At 41.0% G+C, this 27,776-nt stretch overlaps 1 protein-coding gene across 1 annotated transcript; it reads right to left on the bottom strand.

The window, feature by feature from the left end:
- Window positions 1–562: 562 nt before the first annotated feature.
- FBXO16 (F-box protein 16) lies at window positions 563–27,776 on the bottom strand. Its single transcript, XM_069484786.1, has 7 exons — window positions 27,681–27,776; window positions 20,861–20,896; window positions 15,170–15,376; window positions 12,340–12,504; window positions 6,586–6,818; window positions 2,907–3,008; window positions 563–587 (listed from the first exon to the last, which is right to left on the bottom strand). Exons 1-7 carry the CDS (start codon window positions 27,774–27,776, stop codon window positions 563–565), a joined length of 864 nt encoding a protein of 287 aa, XP_069340887.1.

The raw sequence follows: 27,776 nt of genomic DNA, 5'->3' as shown, positions 1-27,776 counted from the left end.
CAGCTGCTCTCCTCTTTTCCTCCTCTCTCCTTCTCCTTCCCTTCCTTTCCGGGAGCAGAAACTACAAACTCTTCCTCTAATCTCCAGCCCAGCAGGTTTCCCCCGCTCTGAAGTCGCGGAGCCAGGAACATCCTTCCCCTCAAGGTCTCAGCCCTCCCCGCCTGCTTCTCAGATCTTTCCCTCCAGGAGACAGCTCCGTCCTTCCCCAGCCAGCATTTCGGGGTCAGCTGTTAGGATTTTAAAAAGAAGTCTTTACACAAGATTAAAAATCTTTGACGTTGAATGAAGATGGTATCTGACTGTGCTGTGGTGTTTATATTTTTTAACTGCTTTGTTCTGTGTGGTATTTTATTATAACGAATAGTAACGGGGGTTTCTCGAAATTTATATAATTTTCATTTTCGTCTTTGAAATTTACAAAGCATTAGTGATCCTATCTAAGCTTTCTTCCCATCTATCATCAATCATTCACATCAAAAAGTGGTTAGATTAAGTGGCTGTAACTAAGGCAGCACTTGGGGGTCCCTCTGATTATTTATTTCCTCGTTAGCCCTGAAAATTATCACATGTTGGGGTCTCCTTTAGAACTGAAAGCAGAAGAGGAAATCGGGTACCCTTTCAAGAGGGCAGGCTTTGAAAACTGAACCCTATTAAATAATAGAAAACATCACATGCTCACAGCAATACGTGTAGATTTGAAACCATTTCCCTGAGAACATTTCTCTTTTCCGAGAGAACGCTCATATCCAAAAGCTGTAATGGCAAAAAGGGAAGTGTCCCGGTGGTCTGATGGTCACGTTCCTGGAGAGGTGACCTAAGGAATATTCTTTGTGCCCTTTTACACGCCTGTGATCTTTTCCAGCTGTTTCCATTTAACAAAGCTCTGACTTCACGTGTCATACACCCGCCTTTCCGATGATAGGAGCAAGAAGTCTCCAGGTGTTCAGGTCTCAGGTAACCTCCTAGGTTTGAGGGTATGTCACTGTCATCCTTGCCTTTAGAAGGTGCTCCCTGAGTTTCTCCTGCTCACCTGTTCCTCTAGTCCCTCCTGCAGTCTTCCTCCGTAAACCTGTCTACCTGGGGTGGGAACTTCCTATCAGATGAATACGTGATTTTCTGCATTGGAAGTACACCTGGGCTGTGACTGTCATAACAAAATGATCTCTGTGGCTGCAGTTGCCAGAGTTTTACTCTCTACGCTCCATCAATGCCCTAATTGGATTTCCTCAATACCCATTTCCTCTTCTTTCAGGTCTCATATGCAGCATTTCTTCATTTTCACAGTCATCTTGCGTCACTTAGGAGGTTGGTGAGGGCAAACTGTCACCTTGTGGAAAGGGGACCTTAGCCACCCACAGCCTTGTAGCCAAACAGGCTTGTCATAGCCAAGCACATCACAGCAATGAGTCAAAGACCACAGCACACCTTTGGGGGGTGTTTAATTATGCCTTATGTTTTTCATCAAAACTACGAAACATAAATAGTGATTATAATTAGGATATTTACCGAAACAACACAAGTTCCTTTACTAATAGCTAATCGTTCTCCACCATTGCTTAATTTACCCTGGTTTCCCTTTCAGCCTCAATTAGCACAACTTTTTAACTTTTTAATTTATAAGGAGTATTTCGACTTAAGCAAATTCCGCTAGTGTTGGACAGATGGTTAATGTCCAAAGCCCTTGGGGATGGCTTCTGGTTAGCCATTGGTTTTTGCACGTTTTAGGCAGGAGAAATGTTTGCGCTGATCATTTGTAAGCATGCATCACCATCAACTTTTATCGTCCTTTAAATTCCCTTTTCTCCCTTGGACTTCTCTTCCATTCCTCGCCCAGCAGGGGCCGGAAGTCAGGCAGCAGCGTGCTATAATGGCCCATGTGCTAAGCCTCATAAAGTTATTTTTCTCAATTAATGGTTTCACTGACAATTTTACTGCTCTGCTCTAAGCTCCCTCATTCCCTTGGGCGTCTGCACGCGGGTCTACGACAAGCCTCATCCAGCCCAACAAAATCGGCCCCTCGGAATACAGACTGCACCGTTTAAGCAAGCTCATCTCTCTCTTTTTGGGGGGAACATAACACTTGAAAATACATTTAGACAGAAAGTAATAGAGCCTTAAAGCAGAGATATAAAAGTGATTTATTCACGAGTACATACTTACTCGTCTCCCAGTTGACATCCATTTTATATTAATTTTCCTTGAGAGTGTTTCCTCGGCTCTTTTCTAAATCTTTACTGCTATATACGAATTTTTATGCTACCCTCATTCCTTTCTACTCTGCACCAAAGACTCTCCTAATTTGCTGAAAGAGATCCACGGGGCTTCAGAAACACTTTTTGGGAAACTGCTGTGAAGTGATAATGTTCCCTAGTCACAATGACTGACTTTATTAGGTAGTCCGTTCGCTGTTTTTTAATTAGGGAAAGAAAAGTTCTTAATTCATTTTTCTGAAGTTAGTTTAAATGCACTTTTATGATCGTGCTCCATTGGCAGGAGGAGAGCTATGGAAAGCATACCTTTCTCTTAGGTTCCTGGAACCTTCCCTTACAGAGAAGCAATTTCTGGTCGCCCCTGCCCCTGCCTCAAAGGACTCATGGCAGAAGAAAAGAACCAATAATTATAATACTCCCTTTATATCGTATAGTTTTCAAAGCAGTTTCATACACATCAGTTCATCCACTCTTTTTGTAAAAAAATAGATGAGAGAACAGAGGCTCAGAGAGATTAAATAAAGAGCATCTTCAAGGTCACACGTCTCATCTGTCAGTCAATGTCAGAGACCAGGATTTAAACCACCACTTGACGATTCTGATTAAAAAAAAAAAATTCGGTCTCACAAATAGGTTTGGAGATCTAGTGGTTTTCACTAACATGATGGTGCTGTGTCGTTTATAAGCAATACTCACCATGACTGTGCTTTTCTTAGCCCAGCTCTGTCCTGCAATTTATTTTTCTTATCATGTGACTGTCGGCTGAAGTCTGGGGTGGTTTCATTTCTTTTCTTTCTTCTGTAAATTGGAAAGCAATGGGAAAATTATAAATTATCATTTTAAAGCTTTGATGGTTTGCATAGCTATTCGTCCGTTTGACTTTGTTGTTCCTGTGGTTTAAAAGATTGTCTCCACTCAACTGGAAATAAGCCAAATGTCTATCAATAGAGAATCAGTTGAATAAACTCTGGCGCAGCCACACAATAGAGTACTAGGAACTGTAAAAAGGAGGGCAGGATATTTTTATGTACAAGTGTGGGGAAATCTCCAGGATATACTGTTGCATGAAAAAAGAAAGGTGGATAAAGGGGCGTGTATTGTGCGCTACCACTCATTTCAGAAAGGAGCTATTAAAATGTCTTTCTAAATGTATTTTATGTATTTGCTTGTACTTTTTTATTAATAAAACGGAGGGATTAAACCATAAAGTGAAAAATGGTTACCTGTAAGTAGGATTCCCATGTGAACTGATCAGGAACAGGAAAGAACAGGGACCAGAAGCTAGACTTCCCTCCAAATATACCTTATTTTGTATATTTAATTTTGGAAACATCTAAATTTTTCTCAAAATTATAAAATAAAATGAAGGGGAAAATACCTAAAATCTGAAAAGGAAAATGAAACAAATGATTTTATCTGTCAAGTTGGTGGCATTACTACACACAAAGGAGTTATTTCATGTGACTCCAACACAGTAATTTTTCTGAATATCCTTAGTAGAATATACCCCAAGGACAAAAACGCAGCAAGGAAATGTTATACTGTTTTCAATAACCCTATTGCTTGCATTAATACAATATTAGTATTTGTTTTCTAAAACTATCATAAATATTAGGATAAAGCAAGGATCAGCCAACCACAGCTCACAGGCCAAATCCAGCTGCCTCTTTTTATAAACAAAGTTTTATTAGAACATAGTCAAACTTATTTCTTACATATAGTCTATGGCTATTTTCAGGCTGCAACAGCAGAGTTGAGCAGTTGTGACAGAGACCATATGTCCTGCAAAGACTAAAATATTTCCTGCCTGGCCCTTTATAGAACTTTTTTTTACAGAAATAATGGCTCTAGGGAATGAGCGTCCATGGCTACCAAAAAGAGAGACAAGCAGAAATTATGTGCCTTGTGTTGGAAGTACACACCCCAGTTCATCATATACTCGAGTCTCTAGGTCTGTCAGTGCGGCCAAGTGCAGGGGACAGGGGAACATGTTAAGGTGCAAGTTGACGGTGCAATCAACAAAATCCAGAATGTGAGAAGCTCTCCATGATAAATGATGTGATTTTTATAATTTCAAGGGAAAAAAAAAAGGACAGAGGGGAAACCTGTGGATAAAAAAAAAAAAATCCCACTGAAATGATTCATGGATCAAATGCAATGTGTAAACCGTATTTGGAGCCTAACTAAATAAACCAACTGTTTAAAAATGTCAAACAGGCCAGGTACGGTGGCTCATGCCTGTAATCCCAGCACTTTGGGAGGCCAAGGTGGGAGGATCGCTTGAGCCTGGGAAATCCCAAAGACCCAGGGCTGTTTCACATACTCTGCATCTTTGGAGAGGGCTGGGGAAGCACTTTTGACATATCTCTAAAGCTGTTAAGATATTATGCTAGAGCCCTGTTGGCCCCTGGTAGGATGTTTTTAGGTTTGAGAGATGCTAATGAAGAGATTTCTGGTGTCTCTGTCAAAGGATCAATAATATTTTTTTTCAATACGACATCTGCACCTGAATATAACAGTTTAGTCGTTCTTCCTTCTTGCTATTCCTTTCATCAAAATTTTTTTCTAATCAACTCCATTGAGCATTAATTTACTTAAATAAATGCATCCACTTTAAGTGTAAAATTAGATGAGTTCTGCTAGTCACATGCACCCACGAAGCCACCACCACAATCAAGAGAGAGAACGTTTTACCCCCCTTTGCAGACCATCCCACCCTCCATCCCTAGCCCAGGTGTCTCCTGTTTTGCTTTTTGTCACTATGGACTGGTTTGCATTTTATGTTAAGGGAATCAGACTTGTACTTTTTTGTGTCTGGCTTCTTTTCCTTAGCGTAACCACCTTGAGATTCGCCTATGCTGTTGCTTATATCACTAGTTCATCCTTTTTCATTGATGAATATATTCCATTATATCTCACATTTTTGTTTATCTGTTGAACATTTGGATTGTTTCCAGTATTTGGCTATCGTTCATAGAGCTGCCTAAACACTTATGAGCAAGTCTTTGAAAGTTCCTTTATATTCCTAATTGCTGAGGGTTTTTATCATCAATGTTGAATCTTCTCAAATGCCTCTTTTGCATCTTTTGAAACAATCACGATTTTTCTCCTTTATTCTGCTAACATGGTGAATTATCCTAACTGATTTTCAAAAGTTAAGCCAACCTTGCTTTCCTGAAATAAACCATACTTGCTCATGAAGGATTATTATCCTCTTTATCTCTGTTTATGCTAATATTTTATTGAAGACTTTTGCATTTATTTTCACGAGGGGTATTGCTCTGCAGATTCTTTTCTTATAATGTCTTTTTCTGGTTTTGGTATCAGAATAACGTTGGGGCCGGGCGCGGTGGCTCACGCCTGTAATCCTAGCACTCTGGGAGGCCGAGGTGGGCGGATTGTTTGAGCTCAGGAGTTCGAGACCAGCCTGAGCAAGAGCGAGACCCCATCTCTACTAAAAATAGAAAGAAATTATATGGACAGCTAAAAATATATATAGAAAAAATTAGCCGGGCATGGTGGTGCATGCCTGTAGTCCCAGCTACTCGGGAGGCTGAGACAGGAGGATCGCTCGAGCTCAGGAGTTTGAGGTTGCTGTGAGCTAGGCTGATGCCACGGCACTCACTCTAGCCTGGGCAACAGAGTGAGACTCTGTCTCAAAAAAAAAAAAAAAAAAAAAAAGAATAACGTTGGCCTCACAAAAGGAGTTGTGTAGTGTCTTACGCCTCCATTTTCTGGAAAGGCTGTTGTAGAATTGGTATCATTTCTTTACCAGTGAAGCTACTTAGGCATGGAGTTTTCTTTGGAGGATGGTTTTTAACTATGAATCCATTTCTTTAATAAATAAAAGGCTACCTGTGTTATCTATTTCTTCTTTTTTTGTTTTGTTTTGTTTTGAGATGAGGTCTTACTATGTTGCCCAGGCTGGTCTTGAACTCCTGGGCTCAAGCAATCCTCCCACCTAGCTGGGATTATAGGTGCATGCCACCTCACCTGGCTTTCTTTTCAGAATTTATAAGTAAGTGTAATATATATTTTTATGTAAAATATAGTAAGTAAATATAATGAGAGCCAGATTTCTTACTGTTAGAGAAGGGAGATACAAAGAGGGAAAGGGCAAAGGCCAGAATGAACCCCACAGTGCTGGATTGCAATGTAATATTAAAATATTAAAAGAAGATGTAATGTTGAATCATGACAGTTACAAAATGCAAACAAATCATGACAGGGCAAATTTGCTAATAATGGTTAATTTACCTTTCAATTACTAAAAGTTTTTGTATTTCACAGTAAGTTCTACTTTCTTCTCTTTCTATGAAGTGCCAAAACGTTTTTTCTAAGAACAAAGAAGCTGAGAGGGGCATGAGCTGCTTACCCGAGCCAGACACTCTCGATGGGGTCGCAGTTGTCTAGGTAATTAAAGCGAATGATATCAGTTGGATGCTTATCAGAGGATCGCCATGGTGGAAGTTCTTTCTTCCCTGGTTTGTTATTCTTTCTTAAAGAGGAAGAGGACCAAAGAGCTGATAGAGGAGACTGCTTTTCCTCTGGAGATTTGCTTTTAACTGGCTGAACATCAGCAATTACAAATCCATCTTTTGGAGGTGTCTAGAAGAAGAAAGTTAAGTATTTCTGTTCACAAAACACTGTCTTAATGATAACACTAAAAACAAAGAATATCATCATCACCACCATCATCATCATCATTGCCATCATCTTCAGTAGCAGCATCATTACCATCATCATCCTCATCACTATGGTAACCATAATGGTGATGATGATCACAGCAGCCACCACCCCAGGAGTACTTGCCCTGTGCCAGGCACTGTCTCGGGCAGTTTTCATGCCTTATCTTTTTTTTTTTTTTTTTCAATTTTTCAATTTAATTTTTGTTTTTGTTTTAGAGATAGGGTCTCACTCTCTTGTCCAGGCTGGAGTGCAGTGCCCCAATCATAGCTCACTGTAACCTGGAATTCCTGGGCTCCCGTGGTCCTCCTGCCTCAGCCTCCTTTAGAGTGGCTGGGACTACAGGGGCACGCCATCATGCCCAAATAATTTCTTAATTCTTTGTAGAGACAAGGTCTTGCTATGTTGCCAAGGCTGGTCTCAAACTCCTAGGCTCAAGCAATCCTCCTGTCTCAGCCTCCCAAAGTGCTGGGATTATAGGCATGAGCCACCACACCCAGCCTGCATTCTCTTATTTAAGCTTCACAATGACTATAAGGTAATCATTTCTACTCCCATTTTACAGAAGAGGAAACTGAAGATCAGAGAAACTAGTTAATTGTGCAGGGCCAGAATCTGAATCCAGGATTGTCTTGCTCCAAGCCCAGAAGCCTAAGCTCCCTATCCTATACTGCCACCTGTTCTATCACCTCATTGTCTGGTTTGTCACAACTACAGTTAATTTCCTGATGAATAGTACATGTTCCCAAGAGAGCACTCCAGCCCTACTGACCTCTAACACACAGGGACAATTTTGAGCTGTATAGAGGTAGACTGTAACTTTTATCAATGATCAAAACCTCAGCCCCTCCCAAGAATACTTCTGCTTTAATTTTGAAAATCGAAAGTCTGTCTTTTGTGTGTGAAACTCATAAAGTTCTAATGTGGTTGTAGCCTGAGGAAATGGGTATTGGTATGTGGAGAAGCCATTATGGGCTTAATTTTTGTTCATTAAGAGATTAGGAAAGCTTTGCTTGGTAAATCGGTTTGCTTCTACTGTTTGTGAAAATCAAGAAATTCCCCAGTCCCTCCAAGCATAATCAGTCAGTTTCTGATCCTCGTTTCAACTGCTTTTTGCATACAATTCTATTACAGGATAACACTTAGTACTCAGGGCTGTGGTTATCTGTTTGTCTATGTCCTGGGCCACTAAACTAGGCTCTGAAGCAGGGTCAGGATCTTTGTACTGTTAGCACCTAGCACACAACAGTGTTTAATAAATATTTATTCATTTAATGAATGATTGTAGCCTAGTAGCAGATTAAACAGACATTTTATATTTATATAATTGACAGCTCATTATTGGCTTAATATTCAATATTTTATGCAGGTCTCATTTATTTTTAATTTTTTTTAATTTAATAACTTTTTTCTTTTTTTTTTTTTAAACATATTTTTTGACCCGTGAAGATGTCTGAAGGCAGGTCTCATTTAGAATGGACATTCATTTCATTTCCCTGAGCTTATATTGAATTAAATCTGTTTTTGCTGAAGGATGTCTAGTTTAACATGACCGGGAATAAATAATACAAGAAAATAAGAAAGAACTTCAGGGGGAAAATTCAGGCATACATGCTAGCAATTATATATAAAAATCCTTAATTCTGGAAAGTACAAAATGCCTCACACTTTAACAACAAAATAGGTAATAACGAAATCTGTGACAACTTTTCTGAATTAAGTAAACAAAATATTTGTTCACATCACTTGAAATCTTTTTGAGAATTTTTTTTATCCTGAGTGGATGTTGAATTTTGTTAGATGCTTTTGTTTGTATATATTGAAATGATCATATATCTTTTCTCCTTTGTTCTGTGAATTACATTGATTTTTGGGCTATCATGACAATCTTACTTTCCTTGGCCATCATGTATCATTCTTTTTAGGTATTACTGGATTTAATTTGTTAATTGTTTTTTGTTTTGTTTTGTTTTTTGAGACAGGGTCTCGCTCTGTTGCCCAGGCTGGAGTGCAGCGGCATCATCATAGCTCACTGCAACCTCAACTCCTGGACTCAAGCAATCCTCCTGCCTCAGCCTCCTGAGAAGCTGGGACTACAGGCACTCACAACCACCCCTGGCTAATTTTTTTATTTTTTGTAGAGATGGGGGTCTCGCTTTTGATCAGACTGTTCTTGAACTCCTGGCTGCAAGCTTTTCCTCTGGCCTCCCAAAGTGCTAGGATTACAGGTGTGAGCCACAGCACCCGGCCTAATTTGTTAATACTTTTGAAGGATTTTTGTTTCTATGTTCATGACGGATATTGGTATGTAGTTTTGTTTTTTTTTCTTGTAAAGTCTTTGGTTTTGGTATAAGGGTAAAGAGTTGGAAAGTGTTCCCTCTTCCTCTATTTTCTGAAAGAGGTTATGTAGAATTGGTATTATTTCTTCCTTGAATGTGTGAGGGAATTTACCAATGAAGCTGTTTGGGTCTGGAGTTCTGTGAAAAGTTTTTAAATTATGAGTTCAATTTAAATCGATATAGCTTTATTCATGTTTTCTATTATTTATTGAGTCAGTTTTGGTAATTTGTATTTTTCAAGTATTTTGTCCATTTCACCTAGGTTATTGAATTTAGTGACATGAAGTTGTTCATAATATTCTTTCATTCTTTTAATGTCTGTAGAATCTCTTTTTTTTTAAATTTTCTTCAGTTGAAATAAGTCATTTATTTTACCAGTGGAAGCACTTATTTCAATATTAGAAAAATAATGCTATTTGTTTTCAGCATAAAACAACCCTCAGGTGGAATAGACATATTGATTTTTTTAAATGGATTTCAGATAAATCCAATGTCTTCATAATGAAAACTTACAACATTCACCAGAATATAGTAGTGACATAAACCAGTGTCTTCCCAAGGAAAGGGAAAATTGCATTGCCTTCCTTTCACTGGTTTTGTTAAATACAATTTGTCGGTTCTGTTTGGCCAATTTGACTGCAGCGTACTAAAACTCAGCTAGGTGCAGTATCGATCCACAGGCTTGAAAACCAAGCCATCTGCAGAATCTTTAATGATGCCCCTTCTTTCATTCCTCATATTAGTAATTTGTGTTTTCTCTTTTTTTTCTTGATTAGTCTAATTACAAACTTATTTCTATTTATGTTTTCCAAAAGTCCCCTTGGCTTCCTTTACTTTCTCTATTGTTTGTCTGTTTTCAATTTCATCAATTCCAGTTCTTTATTATTATTTCTTTTCTTTTCTTTTTTTTTGAGACAGAGTCTCACTCTGTTGCCTGCGCTAGAGTGCCGTGTCGTCAGCCTAGCTCACAGGAACCTCAAACTCCTGGGCTCAAGCAATCCTCCTGCCTCAGCCTCCCAAGTAGCTGGGACTACAGGCATGCGCCACCATGCCCGGCTAATTTTTTCTATATATTTTTAAGTGTCCAGATAATTTCTTCATATTTTTTTAGTAGAGATGGGGGTCTCACCCTTGCTCAGGCTGGTCTCGAACTCCTGAGCTCAAACGATCGGCCTGCCTCAGCCTCCCAAAATGCTAGGATTACACGCGTGAGCCACCGTGCCCGGCCTATTATTTCTTCCTTCTGTCTACTTTGGGTTTCATTTACTCTTCTTTTTCTAGTCTGAAGCCTTTTTGAAATGATGTTTTCCGGAGTGGATAACGTAGGCTCGCAGACGGTTTTGAAGATCATTCTCATTCAGCCCTCTCATGTTAAGGTTGGGGGAACTAGTATTAACCACTCCCACCTGCTCATAACATGCTTTCAAAAGCTCTGCTGGAGCACACATCAGGTACAAAGGATTGGGGAAAAGGGGGTGGTGAATTTGCTTGAGGGAGGGTTAAGTTTGCTGTACTCTAGGGGCTGCCTATGTTCACCATCATTGGAGCCACCTCCCAGGGAATTACACAAATGGTACAAGTATACGTGGTGCTGACAGCTGACTTTATTAACCTCAGTCAGAGAACTATTAACTTCAGTCTTTCTGACTTAGGTCTATTTCTTTAACTGATAACTCTATTAACTTGATTTTCTTAACCTTAGGCTTTCGGACTTAGGTCTATTTCTTTAACAGAATAAAATTTAAGTTTCATATAACTACATATTCCCTATAGAACTTTAATACCAAGCAAAGAGATGGCAATTTTCTTGCATCCAAACTACAATATTCATTATGTTTAAATATAGTTATGCATAAATACTTTGTGGGAAAGAGTTATTGCTGAAGACAAAGCATTAAAGTCAGTTTTATGGATAATACTCAAAACCTCTTCTCATTTTATTAGTTGTTTAATCACTATTCTCTGCCCCCAAAACAGTCCGAGCTTCAGCTATTGAAGGCCACTCTGCTCCCCGACTGAGAATGAGATTTAAGAAAAGCTTTATGAGGATAGGAGTCAGAACTAGGGGAATTCTTTTAAAAATTCTGCATTTAAAACTCTCTTTTTAAAAGAAATCCTCAAGGAGCATACCAAACTACTGAAATCAGAAAGACTAGTTTTATCATTGCAATTCTAACAATATTAATTATGCATAGTTTATTACTGTATTAAATGTAGATGGAATCTATTTCAAGAAAACACAATAAAACCTAAACCTAAACAAGCAAGTTAGGAGTTGACTATTCATATTTCAAAAGGATTCTTTAATATTAAAAGGATTCATTGCAGTTTTTTCCACAGGCTATAATACCCCCGTGGTTTTAAAAATCATTTAAAAATTTTAATTTACACATAATTTTTCAGGAACTCATCTATTGTAAGAAATGATGTACAACTCCGCATGCGTATGGGTAATGCTGTAAACAAAGGGCTCATAAAAATGGCTCATAAATTATCTAATTAGCTATGACTATGAGAGTGAATATAAACATTGGTTACCATGCACAGAAAGCCACAAGAAAAAATTATTCTTGCATGACTTGCTTTTTATCATTATATGTAAATGCTCTACATTGCTTAGTTTCTAGCAAAAACTAAGAACTTTAATATGCCTGTTCGGCCCTTCTCTAAGGACTTGTTTTTTGGAAAACTTTTCCTTATAAATGACACAAAAATAAACTTCAGCTCACCTGATAGAGTCATAGAAAATTTGAATTAGTAAAGCAAAATTTGAAGACCCAGAAATAACAAATACTGCACATTGCCCACGGACTCCCCGTGTCAGAACCGTCTGGTGTCTGAGTCAGAGATACGGAGACCCGGCAGAGGAAGAAACGTCCTAGTCCTCATCTCCTGGGTGCAGCTGTGGCCTGGGAGTGTCAGAGGAGGGTTCTCAACTAACATGGATATCTTGAAAACGGCTACCAAGTCTCAGAAAAGGAGAATTTTGAAATCACATTATATTTCTTTTGAACTACTTCCACTTCCAGTTTGATATAGTCTTAGTTCTAGAATTTGTAAACAGCTTATGTTTGTAAGCTCGCTGCTTTTTGTCTGAAATTTACCTTAGGCTTGGTAACGTGAAGTTCTTTCACCATTTGAATATAGTGCTTCTTCCAGACCCCCTGCTCAAAAGGAGTTGGAGAGAAATTGATGTACCAGTTAAACCGTAAGCACTTGAGCATCCACAGCTGGTCCAGCTCAGCTAAGTTCTTCCAGTGCCAGCACACCTGGAAAAACAGTGACAATTCAACAAACCAAAACGACCTACTCAGTTTACATGCCCACTTTCTCTAGGTTTTGAGCTGTCCTCCTGGACCTGAAATAAGTTTTTTGTCCTTTTTCTCCAAAGCATGGCTTAAACAGTTACCTCCTAACCTGAAGTGCTTCCTATCCATGCAAGCAGAAGGATGTCTTTTCTTTTTTTTTTTTTTTAGAAGGATATACTTTAAACGCTAAATCAGACTTAGAATCAGTCAACTGATATTTATTGAGCACCTATTAACCATCCTCGTGGCAACCTAGGGAGATCAGTATAATTATTACTCTCATATTGCAAGTGAGGAAACTGAGACTCAGACCTTGAAACTTCCTAAAGGCTCCTGGAGGTCATATGAAAGTTATATGAAGGTTATATAAACTCAGGTCTGCACATTATTGCATCTTTTCATGATGTGCTTCCTTTTTCCTCCATTCTTACAATTTCACTAAATATACATTTTATAAATGGAGCACAGTTACTCATACTATATGGTATGTCTTATAGAGCCTTTAGGATTTCAAGAAGCATAAAGTATTTGTTCCATACATTCCATTTCCATAGCGTTATGGCCAATCCCATACATCCAGCCAATGATGGAGGTGGCCCTACTCTGTAGCAATAGTTGTAATAATTTACCCAAGGTTTTGAATAAGTCTTGCTGGAAACTAGGATCAAGTTCATATATAAAGGTGAGATTAGAGATTCTGTGTCCTTACTTGTAAGAGTTGCAAAGATGACATATAGCCTTCAAGCCCAAATTTCATCCTTGGAAACCTGGCCTCTTTTTCAAAATTAATTACATAACTAATAATTTTTGAGTTGCCCCTCCCCCAAAAGAAGACCACCCTGTAAAGGCCCTTGCTATCCATACACCCATTTTTCTACCCCTCTCCTCCTCCCTTCTCCCATCCACCAGCTGTTGAGTTCCTTCTGTCAGTATTGTTTCATGTGCTGAAGACATTGAGCAGAGAGTGGGGCACAGTTAGAAGAAATGAAAGATTCAGGAGCTGGAAGGAGGAACAAAGAGGATCTGACAATAGAGCCCTGCAGGCAGGAACAGAAACCACATATAGTTTGTTCAGCCCAGAAATGAAACAACACCCATCTTAACCTCCAAATGGTAAATTAACTCAGAATTCGATGGAGAGATGGAATTTTTCAGGGAGAGAATGGGGAGAAAAGTCTCCCTTCTCACTCCTTTCCTCCTCTTCCTTAGATTTTATTTTGACCTAGGTACTTAAGTTGGTTTCCCCAAGGCAGATAACATATTTTTGTTTTGTTTTTGTGTTTTCATTTTGTTTCTTTTCTTTTTGAGACAGAGTTTCACTCTGTTGCCCAGGCTGGAGTGCAGTGGCTTCATCATAGCTCACAGCAACCTCAAACTCCTAGGCTCAAGTGATCCTCCTGCCTCAGCCTCCCAAGTAGCTGAGACTACGGGCCCGTCCCATTACACTCAGCTTATTTTTCTATTTTTTGTAGGGATGGGGTCTTGCTCTTGCTCAGGCTGGTCTCAAACTCCTGGCCTCCCTCAATCCTCCCTCCTTGGCCTCCCAAAGTGCTACGATTTGAGGCATGAGGAGCTTTTTCAAAAATAAAGAAATTAGCCCTTTGTTTGCAATAGATTTTTTCCCCCCATCTACTGATTTTTTCCCCTGTCTTCTGTTAGAATGTATTCAGGATGTTATTTTCCATGAAGAATATTTTAATTTTTATAGTCACAATTTAAAATCTTGCTTTCTTCATTCTTGCTCATGATACATAAAATGAAGAAAGCTCGATTTTCAATTACGTATTTTCTTTTAAGGCTTCTGGGTATTATAGAATACTCACAAAGTCCTCCTTCCCTATGTTTTCTTTGAGTACTTTAATGGTTTTCTTTGGTTTCATATAAATCTCTTTATTCTACTGAGATTCTTTTCCCCAGATAGCTGCCCAATTGTCCCAACACCATTTATCGAACAATTCATCTTTCTTGCTGTATTCGTGTTCTTAATAGTAAAAACTAAAGTTAACATGTTACACATACGTGAATGCATGGTAGCAAGTGATTTCTGGTTTTCCTAGACTCTAGGAAAGACTCAACAAAATGACTATCAGTTTTATACCTAATATTTTAACTTCACTTTAATACGCCACAGAATTACTTGCAAGAAAACAACAGCTCCTTTTCCAAGGGCTCTGCCAGCATCCCTGCCTACTCGGGTCTCTTTTGTCTCATGCTCTTTTGTACATATCCCGTTAGCAGCTTACTGTGAGCTTTTTTATTTTAGTGAATTACCTGCACTACACACTTTAGGCTTCTGTTGTACGCTGTGCAGTAAGAGACTGTCCTACTGATGGGTCATTTCTTACATGTGTATCTCCCCAACTAGCCAATACATTTTTGCGAACACTGACGTGTCTCATACTTTTTCTCCCTTTTGAGCACTAAATACAGACTTAAGCACAAAGGAGGTGGGGTTCCTTCGAACTATCCAGACTGAACATATGGACCATCTCGTCTGCTTCTTGGTTGTGTGTGTGCGTGTGTGTGTGTGTGTGTGTGTGCCTGTGTGTTTCCTTAAATTATTCAAGTTCCAGAGTTTCCTAAGGCAGCCCTTACAAAACGCCCCATGCCCCTTCTTTGCCTTTACCTGTGCACAACGACAAAGGCTTCGGGGATCCAAGAAAGAAAAGATGTATAAAGATAACACCCTCGGAAGCTTGGTAGTAAAATCCAGGGCTTCTGCTGGAATTTTTTCCTGAAGCTTTCGACAGCAGAACTTCTGCTGTGACAGGGAGCAGCGCTCCAACAGGCCCGTGAGGATTCTTCTCCTTTGAGAGTCTGTCCATTTGTCAAACTGGAAAAATAAACAGCACATAAAAAGCTCCAGGTCTAGTCTGATAGCAAGATTCATCATGAGTAAGAGATGAGAATGGCATGAAAAGTGAATTTAGAAATTTATTTCTAATGCAAATCATCTATTTCTTTCCCTCGTCAGTAAATTCCATGTTTTGCTACCTACCTGTCCTCTTTACCTTTATGTGTGTGTGCACGACCGGAGTGTGCACACAGAAGTGCATTTGACCTCGAAACTTGCAGTTACATGAGAGTGGTAAGTTGGGAGCTGACTATATTCATAAACTGAGAAAATACCTACTTATAAAATGCAATTTCAAGAGAAGACACCCAGGCAACTTCTCTCCCCTCAAGTATAATAGTTTCTACATTATCTCATCAGTGCTTAAAATTCCAGGACGAGAAACAAATGCTTGCATTCACAATTGGAGATAAAGTATAACATGCAAATATCCCTGAGAAGGAAAGTATATTGGGTTAAATTCTTACTAGCATGTAAATGACTGAAATGATTGGAGAGGAAGGGTTGGGATAAGGGAGGACCTGGAGAGAGAAAGTAATGCCAAAGGAAGCCAGGTACGTCCAACAAAAGCTTTGGCTGCTTCATAATTCTTCCCAGAGATGACCCTAATAAACCAGTCCCAAGATCGGGGATTGACCAATGATGAGAACCTTGGGATTGGCCAAGACCCAAAAAAGGCTCTTAAGGGAAGAATGCCTATTATTAAATATTAATAGCTGAGTGAGCCACTTCACCAGAAGTCTAAATCTCTCTTTTCTTCCCTAGCCCATTAGGGAAGAGAAATTAGGGAGGCTTGGGCTAATTGTATTTTTGTATGTTATTGCATTTCACATATAGGTATTTAGTACAGTTACTATAAAGTAATCAGAATTTTGTAATGACTTCGTTGTAATCATAAAATATACTGACTACCTATAAAGGCATGGCAAAAATTTAACTCTTTCAAGCCTTACAACAAATGAACTTCATTATAGTCATACAATGTATTTTTTTAATTCGTAATATTAAGAAACAAAATTTCAACAAATTGAATTTAAAGATCTAATTGGCTTTTCTCAGCGATTAATGACTCGGTAGCATCCCATCTAAAGAACAGATGAGCAGAGGAGCTTGGCTTTACAGGCAGAAGATGGCTGAAGAAAGCAGAAATAAGGAAAAAAGGGCATTGGTTGTTTCAAAGTTCCTTTCCTATAAGGTTGAAACAGAGGGAACTTTCTTATCATGCTACTAATAGTTCAGGTAAACTGGGGCCCTTCTGATTGGCTGTTGTCAATCTCCTGGGTTTTATTTTGTTTTGGTTTCTTGTTTTTGGTTTTTTTTTGAAAACTGTATTAAATGTCAAACTGGCCAGTTTGATCGTGGGAGCCGCTCCGATCTGGTTTGGTGTGGTCTGCTGGGGCCTGGTGCAGGAGCTCAGTCCAAGACAATGGATTCCCATACATTTTGTTTAACAATAGGACCACTTTCTGATTAAAACTATTCACTATTATAGATTTACTCAGTGACCCACAAATCTCACTCTGGAGACTACCATTCAAAGGGGAGGGGGACTTTAAAATGAAAAACCAAAAACCTTAACTACAAACACCACAGGAATGAAATTGATTCACGTGTGAGTGTTCCCTGCCTTCTCCTATCCCTGTTTCTGTCCAACCCCCATCTCCGACTCTCACAAAAGGAGACTTCTTTCCCCGCTCTTTTGGGATGGGTTATTAGGAGAATGAGTAGAGAGAAACCAGACCTAGCTAGGGTCAGGGGAACTGGCCCTGGAAGCTGAATTGATCTATAAACTAAAGAGCCAAAAGGGAGGTGCGAGGCGATAGAAGAACAGGCTTTGACTTGCTGGGAGTTGCGGGGTTCACAGAGACAGTGAGGCCTCCATAGCAGTTAGTGTGGGGGGAACGAAGGGAGGAGATTTGAGGAGCATTGCTGTGAGTTTTACAATGGATCTCCTGTGATTTTTCTTTGAGAGACAAACTGAAGATTGGAGTTCATTTTTAAATTACTTTAAATTACTATGCGAGCCTGTAGAGACTAAGCTACGTGGGGACCCAGGATGATGGCGGTTGCAAAATATTTTCATGAGATATTATCACCGCCACAAATCAGAGATAATACAAAATGCCAAATGCCTAAGAGCATCAGATCAGCTACGCAAACTATAATGTATCAACATGATGGCAGAAAGTGTCGTATAATGGATTGATGTTGGGCTTGGGAATCAGACAATTTGTTGCCTCACTCCCAAGATTCCATTTTTTCTTTTACTCATTAGAAATACTGCAGCCTCAATTTTTTTTTTCATTTCTACATTAAGAATATCATTATTTCTACATGGTAGGGTGGTCACAAGGATTAACTACAAAATATATGTATAAAATTCCTAAGAGTGCATGACTCATTGTAGACCTGGCAGCTATTATTATAAAATGCCATAGTGATGTTAAAAATAACATGTATGTGGGCTAGACCAATATAAAAAAGATATGTGCATAAAATTACCGTGTTTGTGCATTTTCAAGGATGGGAAGTTCATTTAGAATAACCGAGGTCAGCTCATCTATTTTCCTGATGCCCACAAAAGGGAACGGGCTCAGCTTACAGAACGAGTGATTTAATGAATATAAAAGAACATTAGGATTATAAAATACCAGAGAAATCTATAAAAGAAAGCATTAAAACCCTTTCTCTAGAGATTAAAAAGATAATTACATCGGTTTCTCATTTATTTCCTGGAGTACGACAGTCAAAGGTAATTTATATCTGGCTTTGATAGGTGTTCTTTGCCTCGAGGGATTTTCCTTTCTAATTGTGTTTGTTTAGGCTAATAGAAAACTAATTTACATTCTTTGAACTGCCAACAATTGAAAAAGGTGGGAAGATTACTCAGAAGAATGCATAACAGTAGGGGAAAATCCCTTCGGCATTTAGGAGGTGCTAGGAATAATACAAAAAGTAGAGAATCCATGGAAGAGATCACTGCACAGGAATCTGATTATCTCCCACATCTCTTGAATCATCTCTCTAGTAGAAATGCTCATAACATAGTAACCAGATCCAGTGTGTGACACTGGGGAGCAGTCAGGACCACTATGCTCCTGTTCCAGTATCACATATGGTACATGACTTCAGTTCGTTCTTGAAAGATGCCTTTTTATAGGGCTTTCTTGACTCACATTAACCCTATTTTTAGAGTAGTTGTTACAGGGATTCTTGCTGCAGTTTCAGGAAGTGAGGAGGTTACCAGAGCTGCCAGCCTGAATTGAGCTATAAAATGCCATCCAGCTCACACCGAATGGCAAGAAGAGGTCCTGGGGGAGCTGGGGAGGGGCAGGATGAAGAGGGAAGCTTGTTTTTGTTTGTTTATTCGTTATACTATCTTAATCTGAGTTGAGTTTCTGAGTCCTATTATCAAAAATTTAATTTCATAATTAAAGTATGAATGCATTCTTGTTTTAAAAGTTTCACACAGGTACATACAGATCTAAACATGAAAATCCTCTTTGACCACTACTCCCTATCAAATTTCTCTCCATTCCCCAGAGATAACCACCATTCAAAAATTTTGTGTTCATGCATTTCTTTTATTTTTAGAAACAGGGTCTTGCTATGTTGCCCAGGCTGGTCTCAAACTCCTGGGCTCAAGTGATCCTCCTGCCTCAGCCTCCCAAAGTGCTGGGATTGCAGGCATGAGCCACCTCGCCCAGCCCATTTTAACCGTTTTTTTAAGTGTACAGTTCATTGCATTAAGTATATTCACGTTATTGTCCAACTATCACCACTATCCATCTCCAGAACTTTTTCATCATTTCAGAATGAAACTCTGTGCTTTAAACAATAACTCCCCATGCCTAGTAGTTGCTTTTCTACTCTGTTCTATGGATTTGCCTATTCTTGGTACCTCATGTAAGTAGATTCATACAATATTGGTCCTTTGTGTCTGGCTTATTTCACTTAGCACAACGACTTCAGAGGTCATCCATGTTGTAGCACGTGTTAGAATTTCCTTCCTTTTGTGGCTGAATAATATTCCATCATATAGATAGACCACATTTTGTTTATTCATTCAGCCGTTGATAGACATTTGGATTTTTTACACCTTTTGACCATTACAAATAATGCTGCTCTGAACATTAGTGTGCAAGTTTTTGTATGACCCTATGTTTTCAATTCTCTTGGGTAGCAGAGAATGTTTAGGTGGTATTGGAAAGGAATGTGCAAGTAAAACACAGTGCCTAGAGGTGGATACTTTGATCATCTCCCAGGGATGGACAAGGACCACTGGGACCCTGTGTCTCCCCTTATGAGGAACAGGTGAGGAAGTCCTCATTTGTGATGAACAATAGTTGTATATTGGGAGGTAAAAGCATAAAGTTGTTACAATTCTCATATGGGTGTCTAAGGATATGTGGAAAGGGGTATAAGATGCAGAGTAGCCAGCGGATGAACTGCTGGTTACTACGCTATTGTCTCTCAGATGCAAACCCACCTTTCTGTGCTCTACTCCGTGAGTGTAGGAGGCTGGGACTGTACAACCATGCAACCTTGGACACCTGGCTCCCTGCTGAATGCTGCCAGTGGGAAACCGAGGGAGAAGAGACTCACTCCATCTGTTCTGCTTGCCGTTGCTGCTGTCGGGATCACCTGACTCTTTGCCCCGACAGTAGCAGTTGACTCCAGGGTCCAGCTTTTGTCCACACACCCAGAACCATCAGGCTTCCTCAGACAGGTCAGAATCGGCTGTGATGACGTCACGCACTTTATTCCACAGAAGTCTGGGTCCGCTGTGGGGCCAGAGGCCTCCCCCTGAGCTTCGTAGGTTCCGTAAAGCTGGCGGTAGCTAATGCCTGCAGTTCTGTCTCCGTGGAACCTCAGCATTTTCTTTTTGTCTTTTCCGTTCTCCAGTATTTGTTTAACCAATCCTTTCCACTAAATTGCGTCTGTTAAAATAACATCTGATTTCTGTTTTCCTGACCATACCCTAACTGTTACATATAGAAAGTACCAGTCATGCTGCCCAGGAAATGAGCAAGCCCTTGTGTGAGCCATGCTGAGTCCTTGGGGCTCTGTGACACTGCTGCAGCCTGAAGGTTTGTGTCACCCCCAAATTCATATGTTGAAATCCTGACCCCCAATGCGATGGGATTAGGAGCCGGGGCCTTTGGGAGGCGATTAGGACATGGGGGCAGAGGCCTTGTGAATGGGATTAGCGCTGTTATAAAGGAGCCTCCACTTCCCCCTTCTGCCACGTCCCGTGAGGACACAGCAAGGAGGCAGCTGCCTACAAGGACGGCCTCACCAGGCTCTGCATCTGCCGCACCTTGATCTTGGCCTTCCCAACCTCCAGAACTGTGAGAAATAAATGTCTGTTGTTTATAAGCCACCCGGTCTGTGGTTAGTAGCCTGAACATACAAAAACATTTAACAATATAATACAGAAATAGATATATTTTAAATATTTACCCATTTTCCAAGCAGGGCTCTTCTTTCTTCAAATACCTACAAAAAGTAAAAAAGAATAGAGTGATTTCATACATCATGGTTCAAAATACCCATTACGAAAAAGATGTCATTAAGGGACCAGTGGATAAATACTCATTATATCAGCTGAATATAAAAAGACAGATTTTACTCCTGAGAGGAGTAAAACTATGCGAGGGAAAGGTTTTATCTCTCTCTTTTTCTTTCTTTCAGTTTCTTTCTCCACGTGGAATAACTCATATAAAAGAAGAAGTAATATTAGTAGTTTTTAAAAAGAAATGTTCTTGAGCTTCAGGGAAGTAAAAAAAAAATGGAAAAATGGAATTGTAAAGAGAAATCGATTTTAGAATTTGAAAGGAGATGAAAAAACTAACAAAGAAAAAAACAGGAACATGGAACTCCCTCCTCCTAAATTCTGTATTAATGATAGGAGTATTTACAAAGTTTATGAACGAGCAGCTTTGCTTTTATATTTCAGTGTGTACACATACCAGTGAGTGTCCCTGTACTTGTGTGTTTGTAGGATTAGATACCTGTTTATGTGTAGTGTACCTCTGGGCTTGCAACTGAGTATCTGTATGGTTTATTATTATTATTACTATTTTTTTTTCTGCTTCACAGCTGCAGGAATGTACGGTTTATTATTATACACTATTTAGGACAGACACTATGCCTTATTCATCCTGCCATCTCCAGTGTGGGGCGCTATACACAGCATGTTACAGGTGCCCATGCTTGTTGAATTGAATGCATGTGATTGGAGAATGTACATCATTATGGATATATCAGTACAATATGAGTATATCTATTGGTGTCTAGGTGGTTTTCTGAGCATCAGTGCACATGGTATTGGAGTGAGTGAGGAAGGGAAGACTAATGCGGGTATGTCTGGCAGAAGAGGGGCTTATGAAGAGAGGAAGAGAGAGTAATGAACATATGTGAATGTCTCTCTTCGCAACAACGCACACACCCTCTGTCAGATTTCAGAATTGGGATCCATGTTTTTCCCTTCCACTTGGCTGGCATTCCCTAAATTCCCCAGCACTGTAAGAATGTTCCTTCTTGGAGAGGTGGCACAGACCTATTTCTTCCCTTTTTGTGGAGGAGGATGAGGCGTTGGTTTTATGCTTCCAACAGATAATGCTTGCCTTCCTTTTTTAGACTCTCAAGCTCTGGTTGCCAAGGACATTCAAAATGGGAATTGAAATAATTGGTTCAACAACCACCTTGGGACCAGTGAAATGTCAGTTTTGCTCTCGGCCAGGGAATCTCACAGGTAGATACTTTTTGTACATCAAAGAAGAAAAAGAAGGGCCAGGCAAGGTGGCTCATGCCTGTAATCCTAGTACCCTGGGAGGATGAGACGGGAGGATTGCTTGAGGTGAGGAGTTCGAGACCAGCCTGAGCAAGAGCAAGACCCTGTCTCTACTAAAATTAGAAAGAAATTAGCTGGTCGTGGTGGCGCATGCCTGTAGTCTCAGCTACTCGGGAGGCTGAGGCAAGAGGATCGCTTGAGTCTAGCAGTTTGACGTTGCTGTGAGCTAGGCTGATGCCACAGCACTCTAGCCTGGGCAAAAGAGCGAGACTTTGTCTCAAAAAAAAAAAAAAAAAAAAAGAGGAAGAAAAAGAGGCCCCTTCTTTTCCCTAGTTAACTGCCACCTGGGCTGCTAGGACCCTCAAATAACGGCAACAGATAAACTCAGAATTTCCAGATGAAAACAGAAGAAAACCTATAGAGCACAGAAGATTCAAAAAAATCTGGACACATATTTCCTGACACCTTCTCTGTCCATCGCCTGTCACTCAAGCAAGGTCACTTCTGATGCACAGTGATCTCTCTCCTCCCAACTCCTACTCCATTTATAGTTCATGCTTCACTTAGACTTTATAGTGTTTGCTTTTGCTCTCTAGTGGTTTCTGTTAATTCTACCGTCCCGTGTAGGTTACACCACTTTCTCATGCGTGCTCCACAGAACCAGCAAGTTCAGGTTCCATGGCAGGCCCTCGATAAACCGTTTTGCTGATTGAGTAACAGCCACAAGAAAGCTTCAACAGTCATACAGAATTTTAGAGCTAAGAGAAATCCTGAAGATCTTTTCGTTCAATTCCCATATTTTAGAGAGGACACGCAGAGGCCCAAGGAGGTTACAATGGTAGATTTTTTTCAGAGACAATCACTGAATCCAGACTCTCTGTTCAGCTCAACTCTGCACCTGGTGCCTCACTAGGGCCTGGTCTTCCCCATCCCGACTTCCAGCCCTGTGTTCCCGATGAACGGCTGCCCATGCTGTGGCCTGACGGTAGGAAGAAGAGGACACGTGCTGACACCACAACCAAGCCTGCAAAAGGAGGCTGGGACATCATGGTGTCCAACGAGGGTGTGGCCCCTTGGGGACAAAGGGACACGGACTTGAATGTGAGAGGACAGTCACCAAGAAGGCAGCAGGGCAGGAATGGGGGGAGGTGGGGAGTGTTATGCAGCCAACATTCGACAAAGTCTAAGCAGGGTCCAAGCAAGTCGGCTCTTGGTCAGACGGGTCCAGACCCTCGCAGAAACGGACGGGAGAAAAGGGGAGAGGCTGGACGTCAGCAGCCCCCGCATCTGGTTCTGACTCGACCCTTGGCAAGAAATAGAACTTTGGGCAAATGATTTCATCGTTGGGTCCTCAGTCGGATCTACAGTCTTACATTCCCCAGTTTGGAGCAAGTGTTCATTCCAAAGATTTGCAATCAGGTCCTTCATTTTAAAGAGCTGGAAAACAAAATCTCTCTTCAAAATGGAAACGTTAAAAGGGATCTTCTTTTCTTGCAGAATGCTGCAGTTTGTTTACATCACAGTTTACTCAGAGCCTGCTGTTAAGTCAAAATCCATGGTGGTTATTTTAGTCTGTTGACACTGCAGTTACATATTTCATTATGTGACACCATTACACTGTAGGAGGGAGACATTTAGGGCTCCTAAATAATGATTAATTGGTGGTAACTAGGTGCTTTTTCTCAGAACACTTTTTTTTTTTCTTTTTTAGAGACAGGGTCTTATTCTGTTGCCCCAGCTGGAGCACAGTGGCGCGATCATAGCTCACTGTAGCCTGGAATTTCTGGGCTAAATCAATCCTCCTGCCTCAGCCTCCTCAGTAGCTGGGACTACAGGTGTGTGCCACCACACTTAGCTAATTAAAAACATTTTTTTTGTAGAGATAGGGTCTCATTGTGTTGCCCAGGCTGGTCTCGAACTCCTGGCCTCTCAGGTGACCCTCACACCTCGGCCTCCCAAAGCCCTGGGATTACAGGTGTGAGACACAGCATCCAGCCCTCAGAACACTCTTAACACGTACTGTACCACCTGTGTGAACCATACTCTAAAAGAAATGTGGATCACTTTCTTTTCTTTTAAAAAATTATATATATTTGAGGTGTATAACATGACGTTGATTATTATAGTTATGCAAACTATCCTATCCATCACCTCCCATAGTCATTTTTGTGTGTGTGTGTGAGAGAGAGACAAGGATCACTTTCAATTAAAACACTAGATGCAAAGACATATATCCTTTTAAAATATTCCTCCCCTCAAAATTCACAACGCCTGAATTATTTTGTACTCGGTTACATATGCCTACATATCCCTGATGATGCTGTTTTTTTAGGCATCCAAATTTGAATTCAAACTCTCTGCCTCAAGCCTGCTGTGAAGTTAAAATTCTGCAACTCTTATTTTAGTCTGAGATAGTTACATATTTCACATTTTACTACAAGAACAGGAGAAAGACAAAATTAATGCAGAAACAAAAAACAGGATCTGAAAATTACACTGATCATTGGTGACGAGTACCCCGACTCTGAAGTCTAGAACACCCCTGAAATTCTTGCAGGACGCCTTCTGGCCTGCTGCAGCCTCCTTGGGCATTTGTTTTTAATCCCTTTCACGCGGTCAAAATGTTAGATCTGGGAGGGACCGTCGAGGTCATCTGATCCAACCCACTCATTTTACAAAGGAGGACAAGGCCCCGGGAGGGTGCGGGACTCAGTCATGCAGGAAAGCACTGGGAGAAGCTGATCTGCACCCAGAGTTTTCAATTCCCAGAGTTACTGTTCTTCGTTTGCATTCGTTTATGTTTGTCTTTAAAACTGTCTTAAAATGGAAACCTTGCCGCACTCTATGAAGTAAGAAAATGAAAGCGCTCTCTTCTGACACATCCCCTCTGGCCACCAATGCCCATCTCACTCTTTGGGGGAAACCAGTATTAATAGTTTGGTATAATCATATACAAATTCTATGTGTGTGTGTATATATATCCACACAAAGATTTTAAAACATAATTTTACTCCAAACAACAAACCTAACTAAACCAAAAAATGATTTTGGGGGGGCAGAATAAAATGGGAGTTCTGAACAATGAAATAAATACTATCTCTAGAAATGATTGTTACACTTGATAAAAGTCTATTAAAGAACCACGGTAAGATGACGTCATGCTTGCTGTGATGCACTGATTCCCCTCCAGGTTGGAAGGATTGAACCCTCCCCACCCCCGTTGGGAGGCTGCTGGTTGACAGCCACGAGCTTGGCCCAAGGTCAGGCTGGGGGCAGGAGAGCTGGCACCCACTGAAGGGTCAGTGTGAAAGTGTAAAGGTCGGGCCCCCTTGCTGCAGTGTAGGATCACGCTATAGGATCATGCCAGCTTCAGGGTGTCGTATGGGGCCAGTGGAGGAGACCTGGTTGATACTGCATTCCAGCCCAACTCCTTCCTCTGCCCCACACCTATGCCTCGCCCGTTCCTCTCCTCCCCCGCACTCCTCTCCCCTCCCCTCTGCTCCGCTTCCCTTCTCGTGCAGAACCTGACAGCACTCCCCACTCAATGCCCTACACGCTAATCTCAGAATCTGCTTCTCTGGTGACCCAACATGGAACAGGCACTCTGGCAAGTTTTGGTTATTAAGACACTTTTCTCTCCACAGCTGCTAAATTGATCAAGACTCCTAGTTTTTCAAAGAAAATGTCTGAAAACCAAGGAATCCAACAAATGCATATTTCAATTCAAGTCACTTTTTCACATGTGTGCAAAACCTTCACAATTCTATGGGGAAACATATTTCAAAACTAAACACTGAAGTTTTGGGGGTAGAAAGCAGATAAGCTGTTATGTAAACTGTTGGAGCACTGCAAACAGTGCTCAATAAGTAATTGTTGAGCTGAATAAAAAAGGTTTTCAGTAAACTTGTTTGGTATTTATGGCTGGATGAAGGCTGGAGTTCTCTCTCTTTCCCTGCCTTTCCTTTTTTTTTGGAGACAGAGTCTTGCTTGTTGCCTGGGGGCTAGAGTGTGGTGGTGTCATTGTAGCTCACAGCAACCTCAAACTCCTGGGCTCCAGCCATCCTCCTGCCTCAGCCTCCCAAGTAGCTGGGACCATGCCCAGCTAATTTTTCTGTTTTTGTAGAGTCAGGGCCTCACCATGTTGCTCAGGCTGGTCTTGAACTCCTGACCTCAGGGGATCCTCCCGCCTTGGCCTCCCAGAGTGCTAGGATTACAGGCATGAGCCACTACGACAGTCTGCCTCCCTGCCTTTTGTTTTGTTTCTCCTTGTCTCTCCTTTTGCTTCTCTTTCTCTCTCCTCTTTCCTCATTTCCTTTATCTTTTTCCTTTTTATTATACTCCCTGTCTCCATTTTACGTCTCATTATTCCAATCCCTACCCTGGCTCTTCTGTCTCTCTCCTAAAATTGCTCACGTTTCACATCAGAGGAGCAGACACAGAAAGCACCACCGGGGCAGGAGCGGGCAGGTTTGGTGACCCAGCTCAGCTAGAGGGATCAGCACACCTGTCAGGTTCAGAGAAACAGAGGGGCAGATCTGGGCTCAGGAAGGAGAGAGGAAGGAGTGAGAGGGCGAGAGTGAATGGAGGAGGTGTCAGGGAGCAGAGTTGAACTCGGACTCTTTTTCTTGTGCTTCAAGAACCATATCAGGCACTGAAAATACAGAGAGAAAAGATAGAATCGCAACTCTTAAACACATTAGAGTTGAGCGGCAAAGTCAATAAACGGTGACGGTGAGGAGGGGAGCAGGGAGCAGGGGCAGCCTCACAGAGGAGCGAGCATTTCAGCCAAGAGAGCGTGTGCAAAGGCACGGAGGTGGGGGAGGCCAGGCTGCCCCTGGGACCCCAGCTGGGTTGGACACCAGGTGCAAGGAAGCCCCAGCAGGGGTGGGACTTGCGAGGTTGGCTGAGGTCAAGTCATGACGGACCCTTGATGCTCTGCGTGGGTGGCTGGAATCCACTCTTGGGGGTGGGGCCCATGTCAGTTTCACATGGTAGGACTGGTATTTTATAATAGAAAGATGATTCTGGGGCCAGAATGGAGGGTGGATCAGTAGCGATAGAGGCAGTGAAACCAGTTAGGGGGTCACTGTCATGTGCGGCCAGAGGGTGGTGAGGGTGTGGACTGAGATTGTGGAGCTGGAGTTTGGGGAACTCCTCACAGACAGACGACCCTCTCTTCTCTCAGTCCTGGTGGTTCTAGAGGAGTACCAGCGATGGACGAAAACAGGCAACTGGGGTGAGAAACGAGTGACAGTGGAGGAAGGAACACATCTAAGACATTTTCTTCTTGGGCAGGGACTCTGTCTATTGCCAGCCTTGTGCTTATAGCAAGGGTGCAATAAAAGTTTTTTGAACATATCCTTCATTTTCTTCTCATCCATTACACAATCCTAAACAATTCCTGTTCATATTTAGGTAGCCAATTTTTTAATACATTTTTTTCTTTAAGTCATGGATCCAATTGACGAAACAGCTCTGGCCACTTACCCGCTCATTCAAAAGCTGATGGTTTAGGGGTGTCCAGGTACTCATCTTTGTCTGCATTTTGGAACCATCTATGCTTTTTGGAGGTGCAAATGCCAT

This window comes from Eulemur rufifrons, chromosome 12, assembly GCF_041146395.1.
Source record: "Eulemur rufifrons isolate Redbay chromosome 12, OSU_ERuf_1, whole genome shotgun sequence".
NCBI classification, from domain to species: domain Eukaryota; kingdom Metazoa; phylum Chordata; class Mammalia; order Primates; family Lemuridae; genus Eulemur; species Eulemur rufifrons.
This window is presented reverse-complemented; position numbering and strand designations above follow the sequence as displayed.

What these genes read in the sequence shown, in the direction of transcription:
- FBXO16 (XM_069484786.1), bottom strand. Translation starts at nt 27,776, where the DNA reads ATGGCATTTGCACCTCCAAAAAGCATAGATGGTTCCAAAATGCAGACA. An exon ending in ATCAGCTTTTGAATGAGCGG is followed by an intron (nt 20,897 to 27,680) that starts GTAAGTGGCCAG and finishes TACTTTTTGTAG; the next exon opens with GTATTTGAAGAAAGAAGAGC. An exon ending in TTCACGTTACCAAGCCTAAG is followed by an intron (nt 6,819 to 12,339) that starts GTAAATTTCAGA and finishes TTCTTCTTCTAG; the next exon opens with ACACCTCCAAAAGATGGATT.